This window comes from Tenrec ecaudatus, chromosome 12 (assembly GCF_050624435.1).
Source record: "Tenrec ecaudatus isolate mTenEca1 chromosome 12, mTenEca1.hap1, whole genome shotgun sequence".
Lineage (NCBI taxonomy): Eukaryota > Metazoa > Chordata > Mammalia > Afrosoricida > Tenrecidae > Tenrec > Tenrec ecaudatus.
Window position 1 is genome coordinate 134974075 of NC_134541.1, and position 14773 is coordinate 134988847.

General features: G+C 52.9%; 1 protein-coding gene across 1 annotated transcript in view; it reads left to right on the forward strand.

Annotated features, from left to right (window-relative positions):
- Positions 1 to 14773, forward strand: part of GALNT17 (polypeptide N-acetylgalactosaminyltransferase 17) — a 389162-nt gene that overhangs the window by 311206 nt on the left and 63183 nt on the right. Inside the window, exon 6 of the mRNA XM_075528539.1 lies at positions 5813 to 5930. Within this exon, the coding sequence (XP_075384654.1) occupies positions 5813 to 5930 (118 nt within the window). The remainder of the gene's footprint in view (positions 1 to 5812; positions 5931 to 14773) is intronic.

Sequence of the window (14773 nt, forward strand, 5' to 3'; positions counted from 1 at the left end):
GATGTTCTGCTGTTGGGAGCTTCCTCGCCAGTGTGTCCAATACCTGCAGGGTCACCCTGGCTGACAGATTTCCCCAGCACCTCCAGATGAAGCCAGACCACTAGGAAGACAGTCCCCGAGATCCGCTCCCATGAATGGAAGCTGCTGAGGGGCCTCCTGCCCAGGCCTGGGAAAGAGAGAGGTTCTGACAGGGGGCCCCTTCAATGTGCTGACTTCAGCTGCTTCCTGGCAGACAGGGCTCCAGGGAAGCAGACTCAGACAGCCTCTCTCCTCCCCATCAGGGCCACAACCACACCAGATCCAGTCCCCGACCATCAGGAGGTCAGGCTGCAGGACAGGGACAGTGTATCCCAGAGGGCAGTGCTTTCTTAAAGCCAGAGACCTCTGGTCCGCCCCCTTCACTCTCTCCTTCCACTTCCTCCTCCTGCCAGCCTTGCCCTCCTGAAGCCCAGCCCTCTCCTCCCATCCCCACCTCTCACCCCTCCCTCCCTCCCTCTGGTCTTCCTGCTCCCTCCCTTTGCATTCACCATTTCAACCCCATCTCTCCCTATCTAACCCCCTTCATCTCCCTCTTTTCCTTCCCTCCCTTCGTCCCCTCTCTTCTCTGTCCTCCCCCCTCCTTCTTCTCTCTTCCTTCCTTCCTTGCCCTCCCTGTTCTCCCTCCCTGTCTCTGCCTAGCCTCCCTGCCCTCTCTTCCCCTCCACCTCTCTCCTTTCCTTTCCTCTTCCTGTCTCTCCCCCTCCTTCTCCTCATCTCTTCCCCACCCTCCTTTCCCTGCATCTTCTCTTCCCTGCCCCTCTCCTTCCTTTTCCCCCTTCCCATCACTAGCTGGAGCTGCTCCCTGATCCTTTGGTTCTCAGAACCCTTCCCACCAGGAGCATGAGGCCCAGTCAGGCAGGCCTCTGGGCCTGGAGGAGTCCTAGGGCCACACCTCTGTGCATCTGATCCATGGGTGCTGAGGGCCCACCTCGTGGACCTGGGCTCACACAAGGTCAGCTGAGCTTGCCCTGGGCCAAGCCTGGTGCTGTTCTGGGCACTGATGGGGAATGGGGACCACTCCAAGTCTGGGAGGGGGATCTTAATGACGTGCATATTACCTGTGCAACTGTCAGAGGGTCCCTGCACAGGTTCTTAGTGAGATTGCTCTCATTTAACGGAATTTCTTGATCAGCTTAGGCAGTGCTCCCTAGAAAGCTGAGTGAACTCCGGGCTGCTTCCATGCATACACACACACACACACACACACACACACACACACACACCCCTTCACAGTGACTCCAGCACACCCAAGAAGCGCCTAGGGCAGTGGTTCTCAACCTGCGTGTCTCAACCCCTTTGGGGATCAAATGACCCTTTCACTGGGGTCATCCAATTCATAACAATAGCTAAATTACAGTGATGGAGCAGCAACAAAAAGAATCTTATAGTTGGGGGGGTCACCACAACATGAACTGTATTACAGGGTCATGGCATAAGGAAGGTTGAGAACCTCTGTCCTATGGGAAGCCACCCTATGGGACAGGGAAGAACTGCCCCTGGGGGGTTGTGAGGCTATAACTCCACAGAAGACTCCTTTGTCCCTCAGAGGACATGTGGTGGGTCAGTAGCCCAACACGAAACCCACCGCACCATCAGGGTCCCTATTTATCATTATGAGATATGCTTCTGAGAAAGATGGGGCTCTTGTACTGCTAGAACGTGCTCCTGTCAGAGCCCCACAGGGGCAGGCCTGCCCTGTCCTGGGTTCGTTCGCATTGGCTGGATGGCCATTGGCTGGATGGTGTTTTGAGTATAGACAGATCTCAAACTCACTACCCTCAAGTCAATTCTGACTCATTAGTGACCCTCTAGGACCGTGTCCAACTACCCCTTTGGCAACTCTTTACAGGAACGGAACGTCTCAGCTTTCTCCTGAGGAGCAGCTGGGGAGTTAGAACGGCTGACTTTATGATAAGCAGCCCAACGTGTAGCCACTCACCACCAGGGTTCCTAGATGATAGACAGACAGATAGACAGGCATGTAGATAGATAGATAGATAGATAGATAGATAGATAGATAGATAGATAGATAGATAGATAGATAGATAGATAATGATAGAGAGATAGACAGACAGCATCATGACACAGAGAGAGTGTGTATGACCTCAAAGGATTCATTTATGCTGATTTGGGGGCTAGTGAGTCCCAAACCCACTCTCGGCTGGCAGGCTGGAGATCCCTGCTGGTCAGATCTCACGAGCTGTATGCCAGGCAGTGGAGAAAGTGCAGTGTGGCGAAGGAGAGAGCACATACCACCAAATGCCTATCTGTAGCCTGAACGCTTCTTTTCAGTCGATGGCTGCATTACATTAGATTACCTTGTGGAAGCGGATGGCACGGCATTCATTTCATTCCCTTACATGACATGACGGCTTTCAGTTACCTGACATTACGGACTGGGGACGACCTTTTGGAAGGCCAATATATTATGTGACATTAAAGAACCGAACAGCAAGGAGGCTAGTGTTTGGCCAGAGCCGCGGGACTCTGAGCCTAGCCAAGTTGAAACATCACTTGAACCATCACAGTTGATCGATTTTGTAGTCGTTTGGTTGCCAAGGACAGATGCCTGCTTAACCCCATCTGAGTAAAGAGGGGCTGATGCCACAGATACAGGCGACCCTCCCCCAGCCCAGGCACAGAGAGCAGAGCCAAGCTTCTCAGCAAGTGGAGTGCAAGGTCACCAGGCAGTTGCACCCCACGTGGCTCATGTCTCCACTGTGCCTCTGCCTTCCCCTCCCTTGTCTATGTGCTGGAGCCACCACACACCCAAACAGCAGACCAGCGGCCTCTGGTGCATGGAGACCCCCAGCTGTGAACAGCATACCCCCTCCATGCTGTGATCTGTATGGAAGAAGACCACGGGGACTGTCTTCCGCGGTGTCAAACTGCCAGCCTTCAGGTTACTAGCCAACCATATGCAGTTGGCACCACCAAACTGGCAGCCTGAGCCTACAGATGTAGGAGACACTGTCTCAAGTTGAAGTTTCAGAAAAGCAAAGAAAGTGTGAACTGCGTTGGGATCGTTGCCCATGTCTGAATGTGTTAGCCAGGGCCGGGAGTGATAGGCCCACAGCATGCTTTTCCGGGCTGCACATCTCACTGAGAGGAAACACTGATTGCCAATGGAGCCTTCTCTCTCCCCCCAGGATAGTCTGTGCAGGGAGGGACCACCACACTAGCAGAGGGCAGACGCCCCTTGGAAGGCGTGAAAAATGCCAGCTTCTTCTTATTGCTTGGAGAAGACACTGGCTAAGGCCCCCAAGCAAGAGGGTGCATATAATTGTTGTTGTTGTTGTTACTATTGTTGTTAGGAACCATTGAGTTGGTTCTGACCCATAGCGACCCCTTACACTACCTGGTCCTGTGCCATTCTCACAGTTATTCCTATGTCGAGCCCATTGTTACAGCCACTGTGTCCATGCACCTCCTTGAGTGCCTTCCTCTTTGTCACTGCCCCTCCACTTGGCCAAGCTCGATGTCCTTCTCCAGGGACTGGTCTCTCCTGACAACAAGTCCCAAGTATGGAAGATAACATCTCACCATTCTGACCTCTAAGGAGCATTCTGGCCATACGAGATAGCTAAAGTTTATTGTGCCAACCTGGCTGATAAACACATGTGGGATTAATTGAAGGGCTGAGAGATAAATGGCTCAATGAGCCTCACCTTTCTAGTTCTCGAGTCTCTTGCTTTGTGATGGTCAGACCAGGGTGCAGCTGTCTTAGCCAGTTCCCTGCTTCAGCTGGCAATGCTCACTCCCTGTAAGACATCCCCAAGGAGAGGCCGCATGAACCTACCCCAATGCAACCCTGGGTGCTGCAGCAGCCATGTGGAGACCCCTGCCAGCGCTGAGATGCTTACATACTCACTGACTCGGCTTTCCTTCTGCAGTCGGCATCATTGGGTGTGTTCTGTGAGATGGAGGTCTTTGTGGATTGGTGTTGGAAATATGGGCTAATGTTGGACTTGTGGGCTTGGACAGCACTGGGTTGGGATGTTTTCTTGATGTGCACTTACCCTTTATATAAAATTCTCTTATACATATGAGTTTCTGTGGATTTGTTTCCCTAATTTACCCATACTAACACACCGTACTTCTTCCAAGACAGAGGTTTATCCTTTTAGCAGCCCGTGGTAATGCGAATTGAGTTCCTCTCTACACCGGGAGTATCTCTCCCTTTGTCTAATCCCCACAAGTACTCTATCAATTTCCTTGGGACTGAGAGCTTCGTTTGTGGAGCAGAGTGGCCTGGTTGTGAGTGGCTGGGCTCAATTCAGATGGCGAGTAGCAGACCGGTTGAGTGGACACTGACTCATGGCAGAGGGGTGGGGGGATGGTGTGTGTGTGTGTGTGTGTGTGTGTGTGTGTGGAGTTGCACTCCCACTCCCTGGAGTCCTTCCTCCCTCCCTCCCTTCCTTCCTTCCTTCCACCTCTGATTGTGAATCCAGTGAGGAGGATTTCCAGACTAAATCCGTTTCCGCTTCGATTCATACAGTCCCTGCAATTTTCAGTGGCTGGTCTCTTCTGGAAGCCCACACCAGGCTTTTCTACCATGGTGTCTTTGGGTGGATTTGAACTTCAAGCCTCGCCTTTAAAGACTGAGGACATGAGCATGCCGTACCAACGTACCAGGGCTTCATTTATCTGGACGGCAGAGCGGTACTCCTTTATACGGGAGCGCCACGTGTTTTTATCTACCAGTCTGTTGGGCGTTTGGGTTGGTCCACCTTTGGGCCCTTGGGGAACGTGCTGCGAGGGACAGTAGTGCCCATCTGCCTGTCTGAGTCCCTGCTTTTAGTGCGGTTGGGAATATGTACCCAGGACTGGGCTTGATGGCTGGGCCATGCGGTCAACCTGTTTCCATAGCAGCCATTGGATCCCCTCCACCTGGAATGGAAGGCACAGGGAGGAGTGGCTGCTAGCTGTCCCCACCAGCAGGGCAAGAGGCCCGCCGTGCCTCCACCTCCTCTTCCGCAGCTGATGCTCCCTGGGCGCGGTTGGGTTTTGTTTGTTTGGGTTGGCCTTGTGTCACCGCCACTCAAGCACGGTGATGCTGATGGACATTTCCCCGGTGGCACAGCAATGAAGCACACGCACGGCTACTGTCTGCTGCCATGCGAAAGGCTGGCTGTTGGGCCCACCCGCCAGGGGAGTAAGATGAGACCGTCTGCTCCCCTAAAGATGGCCCCCTGGGGAGCCCTGGGTGGAGTTCGACTCGGTCCTCTCGGGTCACTGTGAGTCCGAATTCACTCAACGGCAAGACAGTGTTTTAAAAAGATGAACGGCCTCTGGCCTCTTTGCATGCGCTTACTGGCCAGCTGTGTGTCCTCTTGGGTGAAATGGCGATGGGAGTCCTCTGCCTCTTTTCTTGGATTTCCTTGAGTTGTAGGAGCTCCTTATAGGTGGAGGATCAGACCCTCCCTCTTGATCCGCCCCTCCCTAGTTTTGTGCCACGCCCCATCATTCCATCTTGAGCCTCACCTCCTGGCGTCCTCTGCTGGCCCTAGAAAGTTAGAGGGCACCAGAGCGAGGGCCCAGGGTCTCAAGTTCACAGTCCCCTCTGCTGTGTGAGGCCACATCCAGGAAGGAGCCAGGTTACTCTGGCTACTTCAATATCCCCAACTTTGTTTGAAACTCAGAGGTAACTGTCTTGAAGAGGGGGGCCCTGAAGTAAAGCGTGTTCAGGGGAGGTAGTTTGTTTCTCGGCTTCCAGCCAGCACCCTCTCAGGCTGGTGTTGGCCTCTGAACGAGAACTTCTCTCTTTCCCCAGGACGCCGGCCATGATCGGCTGCTCCTTCGTGGTCAACAGGAAGTTCTTCGGTGAGATTGGTCTTCTCGACCCCGGGATGGATGTGTACGGAGGAGAAAACATAGAACTTGGAATCAAGGTTGGTGAGCCGGCCCCTTTCCTCCTGGCTTCCTCATGTTGGGGGGCAGGGCCTCTGAGTCATCTTTGGTTGGGCCTTCTGGCTTTCCATTATTCTGGCGCATGGCAAAATGGTGGCCCATGTGGTTCAAATACTCAACTGCTCACCACAAGGTTGGGAGTTTGAGCTCACTGAATGACTCCATGGACGAAAGACCTGGAAATCAATCCGGTCACAGGGACCACCTGGAAAACCATCCAGCGGGCCAGTACTACTCTGTCTGCAGGGTCGCATGGGGTCTTCATGAGCCCAAACTCAACTCAATGTCAACTTAGCAGCAACAACCTTGCTGATACGACGGCTCTGAACAGCCTCACTCTGAGAAAGTTGGTACCCATCCGTCAGATCGACTGCTGTCAAGTCCATGCCGGCTCTTAGTGACCTCGTGGGACAGAGTAGAACTGCCCTGTGGGGATCCAAGACTGAAACTCTTTGTGGAAGCTGCCAGTCCTTTCTTCCTCCCTCAGAAAGATGGGTGGGTGTGAACTTCTGATCTTAAGATTAGCAGTCCAACAGCTTAATGCACGATCCCACCAGGGCTCACACTCCTTTTGAAGGAGGGGGCGGGGATCTTGGTAACTCATTTGCTGCATTAAGCAAAGAGTTCTGTCCCCATCCTATTCAGGTGTTTTGTTTTTTGTCTCCTCGAGTGTTTCTCGCAATGAAATTGCAGTCAGCTGTCCCAGCCTGAGGTACTTACGCTTCCATAGGTAGCATGTCTCCACTGCTCCTGGGAAATGCAGGGTCAGGTTCCTGCAAACCTCTGGCCACCACAGTTCCCTCCACATGTCACCTTTCTCTATATGTGGTTCTGCTTAGGGATACCTTATAGAATATGTACTGTGGGTTCACTCATACAGGGCCTACAGGACAAGGTAGACATGTCCCTGTGGGTTTTCTGAGACTGTTACTCTTTTTTTAATTATCATTTTATTGGGGGCTCATACAACTCATCACAATCTATACATACATCAATTGTGTGAAACACGTTTGTACATTCACTACCCTCATCATTCTCAAAACATTTGCTCTCCATGTAAACCCCTGGCATCAGCTCCTCATTTTCCCCCTCCCTCCTTGCTCTCCCTCCCTCATGAACACCTGATAATTTATAAGTTGTTATTTTGTCATATCTTACACTGTCTGACGTCTCCCTTCACCCACCTTTCTGTTGTCTGTCCCCCAGGAAGGAGGTTATATGTAGATCCTTGTAATCAGTTCCCCCTCTCTATCCCACCCTCCCTCCACTCTCCCAGTATCACCATTCTCTCCACTGGTCCTGAAGGGATCATCCACCATGGACTCCCTGTGTTTCCAGTTCCCATTTGTACCATGTACATCCTCTGGTCTAGCCAGATTTGTAAGGTAAAATTAGGATTATGATAGTGGGGGACTGGAGGAAGCATTTAGGAATTAGAGGAAAATTGTATGTTTCATCATTGCTATACTGCACCCTGACTGGCTCGTCTCCTCCCCGCGACCCTTCCATAAGGGGATGTCCAGTTACCTACACATGGACTTTGGGTCCCCACCCCATACTCCTCCATACTTCCCCTCATTCAGAATGATACGATTTTTTGTTCTTTGATGCCTGATACCTGATCCCTTTGATATCTCATGATCACACAGGCTGGTGTGCTTCTTCTCTGTGGGCTTTGTTGCTTCTGAGCTAGATGGCCACTTGTTTACCTTCAAGCCTTTAAGAGCCCAGGCACTATATCTTTTGATAGCCAGGCACCATCACCTTTCTTCACCACATTTGCTTATGCACCTGCTTTGTCTTCAGCGATCATGTCAGGAAGGTGAGTGTCATGGGATGGCAGTTTAATAGAACATAGTATTCTTGCATTGAGGGAGTACTTGAGTGGAGGCCCAATGTCCATCTGCTAAACCTATAAATATATGCACATAAGTATATTTCCCTGTCCTCATACATAAATATATTTACATCTACACATGCCTTTTTTTAGACCTCTATAAATGCCCTTTGCCTCCTAGCTCTTTCCTCTATTTTCTTTGACTTTCCTCTTGTCCCACTATCATGCTCAACCTTCTTTTGGGTTACAGTAATTCCTCTTGGTTACATTACCCTTGATCACGCCCTACCAGGCCTCCTACACCTTCCTCACCACCGATTTGGATCACTTGTTGTACATTGGTCCCTGGGTTTATTAACACCACTTCCTTTCCCCCCACCTCCCCATCTCCCATGACCCCCCGGAGCTGTCTGTCCCTTTGTTTTCTCCTCCAGATTGTTCATCCAGCCTATCTTATTTAGACAGACCTGCAGAGATAATAACATGCACAAAAACAAGACAGAGCAAAACCAAGCAACAAAAGAAAGCAAAACAACAATAACAAAAAGCCAATTACAAAACAAACAAACAAAAAATCACAACAACAAACAAAAAAATAAAAGCTTGTAGTTAGTTCAAGGACTGTTTGTTTGCCTTTAGGAGTACTTTCTGGTTGAGTCTTATGGGGTGCCAAGATCTGGCCCCAGAGTCTATTTTTGGTATTCCCTAGGGACTTTGTTTCTCTGTTCCCCTTGCTTTTCTGTTGCACATCATTAGTGTTTTTCCTCGGTGTGGTGGGATCAGATCAGGCACAATTCCCACACTGTGTCTCCAGTGTTGACCCATAGGGCTATGGGTCAGTGAGAGATGTCGTGTCTCGTAGTGGGGCTGGCCATATGGTATTCTCTGTGGATTGGCTTCTATGAGCGGGAATATTGTCGTCGAGCTTGGTGGGCCAGGATGTGCCCACTCTCTCTTCCTCTCCCTTCATTTGCTCCAGTGTCCTTTGATCAGACATGTCCCTCTCCCTGAGCTGCAGATTCAGTGCTGTCCTCTGAAATAAATCCTTCTGGGGGAAGGGGCAGCTGTCCACGTAGTTGGGATTGGGGCTGGCCCCTCAGACCTCTCCACTGGCTCCCTACTCCATGCCAGCATGTTGCATTCACATCTTGGAGCACCGGGGAGACTGTAACCCTTTATGGGAATAGAAAGCCTAGACTTTCTCCTTTGGGACAACTGGTGGTTTCAAACTGCTGACCTTGGGGTGAGCAGCGCAATGCATAACCAGTAGCCCGCCTATAGGGTTGCTCTGAGTCGGAATCAGCGCAAAGGTGGTGACTGTGGTTTCATTTGGTTGATTCGCTGGGAGCACCAGTGATGTGTCAGGTTGCACATTGGGCTGCTCACTGTAAAGTCAGCAGTTCAAAACCAGCAATGGCTCTGCAGGAAGAAGATGAGACTTTCCACAAGGGTAACGAATTCTATACTGTCATGTAGAGTCCTTGTGAGTAGAAATGGACTCACTGGCTGTGAGTTTTGTTTTCTTTTTGTGTGTGTGAATGTGTGAACTAAAATGAGCTCTGGTGAAATAATGGGATACACGCTGGGCTAACCAGAAGGTCAGCGGTTCAAGCCTACCTGCTGCTCCACTGCAGACAGATGGGGCTTTCTTCTCCTGGAAAGATTTAAAGTCGTGGGAACCCAAGGAGCGCTTGTACTCTGTCTTATCGGGCTTCTGGCAGTGAGTGTGGTTTGTCAGTGGATGAATTGAGGAGCCTTATTGGCATAGTGGGCTAAGAGTTGGGCAGCCAACTCCACCAGCCCCTCTGAGGGAGAAAGATGAGGCTTTCTGCTCCCATAAAGATCTATAGCCTCAGAGCCCCACGGGGCCAGCTCTGCTCTGTTCTGCAGGGTTGCTATGAGTCAGAATGGACTGTGGCCGTGAGTGTGACTTTGTTTTGCCAGATTCATTGGCCTTGAACTCACGCCTAACAGAGCTATGGCTCAGGCCCGAATGGCACTTATCACACAGGTGCCTTTCCCCCATAAGGCTCGCCCACCCTGCGTGTACTGAGGTACATATCACAAGCCCATTAGCTCCCTGCTTGGGGCTTTTGTACATGGCAGAGCCACCCACTAAGCACACACAGAGGCATCACCAGCGAAAAGGTGGCCCCAGATACAAGCAGACCATGAGATCTTGTGGCTCATTTCCAGACCAGGACAGCAGAACAGAGACTGCAGGAATGCAGGACCCACGACTGTTTGGGTCTCCCAGGGCCATCAGAGTGACCTTGACGGCGGGGGGTGGGGGTGGACGGCACATGTGGAGCATGGTCGCATGATGAGAGGGGGTGAGACAGGCCGAGCAGGAGCGGCACAGAGTGAGTGAGCACACAGTGTGAGAAGTGATGCAGCTTACGCGATGACTTGGGTGGACACAGAGCTTCCGGCTGTGACAAGTGCAGGCCTTGCCAAGCCCTGTAAGCTGAAGTACCGTGACGCGGGCTGTACCGAGCCACGGGAGCTCTGTTTGCAGCCAGAGAGCTTGTTGGCTTCAGCTCGTGGCATGTCCAAGACTGACCAAAAAGTGCCCAATCGTGTTAGTCACAAAGGCCTGGCAGAGCCAATTTATAATGAGCCCTGCAGGCCCCCTTAGATGGAGTCTCCCATTGGGTGCCTTTTGAGAGGTGGTACGCATTGCAGCCTCCCAGCCTCCTCCCTAGGCTCAGGAAGCATCGGCCCAGCTTTGGCAGGACCCTCCATGCTCAGAAAAGCTTCAGGGTCCAGGGGAGATGATCGGAGAGGGACAGGAGTAAGGAAGAAGAGCCCCGTTCCACCCTGGATCAGCTCCGCTCTGAATATATTTTAATAGATGGAGTCATGCTTGAGCTCTCGCTTGGGGCAAAAAAAAAAAAAAAGAGAGAGAGAGAGGAAGAAACTGGAAATTTTTTTTAAAGAATGAAAGATAAAATAAAAGCCGGAAACCCCTGGTGTGCATCTTAGAGGTAAGATAACCAGCCCCTGAGGGCTGGCCCTCACTGGTGCAGAGCAACCTTGCGGTCCTGCCTGGAGCGGTCCCTACTGCCCTGTGGTAGCATCTGCTGCAGGGGAGCCAACGTGTGAGTGGGCGACACCCCAGCATCAGTGGGTCCCTGGGAAATAGGCTTGCTGGCAACAGCTCAGGGCACAGTCATAAGGCTTAGCACTGATTGGATTTCACCCAGCATCCTTTGCTACCTGCTCTCCTTTCGAGACATCGTGGTTGAGGTGTCGGGCTGCTAACCGCAAGGGCGGCAGTTTGAAACTGCCAGCCGCTCCTTCGTTGAAAAACGAGGCTTTCTGCTCCTCTCAAAGAGGCACCGTCTCAGAAACCCACAGGGGCAGTTCTACTTGGCCCTGAAGAGTCGAGTCATGGTGAGCCGGGATCAGCTTGACAGCAGGGAGTTTTCTCCCTTGGTCTAAGCAGATAGGAGCCCCCTGGAGGTACCCGTGCCAACCCGAGCCAGCTCTCTGCACCTGAGCGGCCTGGGGCATCCCTCCAAACTCACTGCCATTGAGTCGACTCTGATGCATGGTAACCCGATAGGATGGGGTGGAACTGCCCCCTGTGAGTTTCCGAGACTGTAACTCTTTGCAGGAATAGAAAGCCTCGTCTTTCTCCCTCGGAGCAGCTGGTGTTTTCGAACTGCCAAACTTGCAGATAGCAGCCTAAGGCATGACCACTAGGGACCCGTGCTTTTCAGTCCCTCAGCCCTCTGGATCTCTCCAGGGCTGGAGGGGGCGGTAGAGAAGGAGCAGGGCCTTTCCCTGGATGCTAAAGCCACACCCTCTTAAAGATGGCTGGAGAGTCTTCCTGTGCCGTCCCCCTGGGCAGCAGGCTCTTTCCTCAGCAAAGTTTGCAGAGGCTTCTGGGGAAAGCCCAGCCAGTCCAAGCCTGTCCATGCTGCCCAGCTGATGCAGTGACCATTCCTTACCCCCTACTTCTTGTATTCTACTGGTGGAGATGTGGATACTTGACTGGTAGCTGAACTTGAATCCCAGCCCTGTTACTACTTTCTCATGCCTACCGGTAGGACTCTACAAAGATAGGGGTTCACATGCACCCAAGGCATGCCGGAAGAAAGGCCTAGTGGTCTGCTTCCCCAAATCATGCAGACACCCCGTGGAGGACCTTTCCACCCATGGCGTCTACCAGGAGCCGGAAGCAACAGCGGCTGTGTTGTTGCTTGTTGTTTGGTTTTGTTTCCCCACACCGCTACCTGCTTCTAACAGGCCATGCTCTGGCTGCTCATTGCCACTCGGTCCGTCCATTGCACCCCAGGACAAAGCGCCATCCTGCTCCTGCCCCCGCACCACCCGCAAGACCTGCCGGGGGACGGACTTTGGTGATCCATCGAGTTTTCATTGACTGCTTTTTGGAAGTAGATTACCAGGCCCTGCTTCCTGGTCTCTCGTAGTTGGGCAATCGTGCCGAAATCTGTTCAGTATCCTAGCACTGCACAAGCCTCCACTGGCACGTGGGCGGGGAGCGGGAGGTGGGGTGGCTGTGCCTGAGGTAGGGAGGGTAAGGCAAGAAGTCTGGTTGCCAAGATCCCAGGTCATTGCATGCGCGAGGGAGTCCACACAATGTGTGTTTGAGCACAGCTTTGCGATCAGTGGGGGGCTGCAGACAAGTTCTCTCCGTCATACCCTGGCCTGAGTCTCCTCTGAAGCCTGGGTCCCCACCAAGAACAAAGGTCCAGTCAGACCAGTGGTTTCTGAAGGCATCTGCCGGGGCCAGTTCAGTTCAGGTGGACAGGTTGACTCAGAAGGTTATGGTAAGCGCTTTGTGGGGACTCCAAAGGGTCGTTTTGGATGACTTTTCTCAGAGGACCCAGGGCGGTCATGGAGGTTATTGTGAAGAAGTGTGAGGAAAATCGATCACTCCTCTGGTGAGGAAAAGACCAGGAAATTTTCACGAGGAATTACGCACTTGCTTATTGTCTGAGGTTGCCAAGGGAAGGGCTGTCCTACAAAATCGCCCGGGCAGCCTTGCCCTGGTTGCCCTGCAGCATGGATCTTGCCCCTTCACCTTCTTTTTGTTTCCCCAACTCAACCTTGAGAAAGAGTAGGCGTCGGGTCTCTCCAGGACGCCAGCACTGCCACTTTGGCCCGGTGCCAGTCGCAGAGTGTGGGATTCTTCGGGGAAGAGGTAGAGAGATGGAAAGACAGCCTTCTGAATTCCATACACCTAGTTGGGAGTGTAGGTTGCCCTGGTGGTGTCGTGGTTCCGCGTTGGGCTACCAACCACAAGGTCAGCAGTTCAAACCCATCAGATGCTCCGTGGGAGAAAGCTGGGGCTCTCCACTCCCATAAGGAGTGACAGTTCTCCCCTGTGGACGGGGTCACTGTGAGTAGGAGCAGACTCTAAAGTAGTGGCTGTGTTTGGACTTTGGGTTTGAGACGGGCGATAAGTCTAGAAACCACAGGTTCTCCTTTGAGCTCTTTGCTTAATGAAATGTCTTGGTAGCAAAGCCTGTTGACTTACTCCTGTGCATTGGCCAGAAATTTAACCGAGTCGTCTGCCCAGGTGGGGAGGATTCTGCCCCTGGACCACCGCTCCCCCGACCGTAGCATGGACTCCCTGTTTTGTCTGTTTGGGGGTCTCCTCTCCTCGCTAGCGGCATGCCCGTGGGGCACAATCTCTGTTCCCCTCGGTGCCCCCAGCATGCTGACCCGTGTCTGACACACACAAGACACTTGCTAAACATGGGTGAGATGAATGACTGAACGAGGGCCTAATGTGACCACCCATGGGTGGAAGCAGCCAAGCCGTGGAAGTCAGCTGGCTGAGCAGGACCTGCGGCCTGAACAGGACTGAGGACGCACTTGTCACGGGGCCTTATGTGGGAAGGGAAGCCCTGAATGGAGGCAGTGGAGCCTGTTCTCTTTATTCTACTTACTCGTTCTCCAACTGGAAGGACGAGAGATTTGAGTAAGCTCAGCCAGCTTCAAGGAGCCCCCATTGCACACGCATACGGTGCAGAGTGAACATGCTCAGCGCCCCACTGAAAGGTCAGAGGGCAAGATCCTGGCAGAGGTGCCTCAGAAGAAAGGCTTGGCTACCTCTCCCCCGCCCCCCACTACCACCAAGCAGCCATTAGAAAAGCCTGTGGGGCCCAGTGCTCCTCAGGCATCCCCTGGTGTTTCCCTGAGCTGGAGGAGACGGAGCTACAAGTGATTTCAGGATGGCAATGGCCAGCGTCCTCCTTAGAGGCAAGGATGACGAGCCATCGTCTCACGTACTGAGAGTGTGTTGTCAGGAGAGACCAGCCCCTGGAGAAAGGCATCCTACTTGGTCAAGTAGAGGAGCAGCGAAAGAGAGGAAGGCGCTTGACACATTGGATGGACACCAGTGCCTACAGCAGTGGACTCAGGCGATGGGGTTGGATGGGCAGCAATGGCCGCAGGCAGGGGAACAATAGGGAGGTTGGTGCAGCACCAGGCAGTGTCTCGTTGTGCTGCGCGCAGGGCTGTTCTGAGCTGGAACTCACTCGATAGCACACAACAACAACGACAACAGCAACGCCACCGCCAAGGCAAGAAGGTTCCTGAGTGGGGAGAGCGCCCCATGGTGGACGAAGACCATAGGGGCGGGGTGGTTGGGGAGCAGCGGAGACACCGGCCCATTACCGGATAAGGAAGTGGAGGCCTCCAGAGTTCATGGACAGACCGGACACCCAGACCTCACCCCCACCCCCACTACTTTTAGCAGGTCTTCATCATAGCGCCAGGCAGACCCCAGCCTGGGGATCACCCCCTCGGACCAGCACCGGCCTCTCTGAGTGGACACCTGGGCTAATCCAGAGCAGATGGCGCAGAGGGGGGTATGCATCTGCCTCTCACTTAGTGGAGACCCTCCTGGACTCCCCTGGCTCCTGCCTGCACTTTCAAGTTCGGTTGAGCATGGGTGATGTCTCAAGGCCAAACTGTGGTCAGGGACCGGAACCCCAGGCTGCCCAGAGC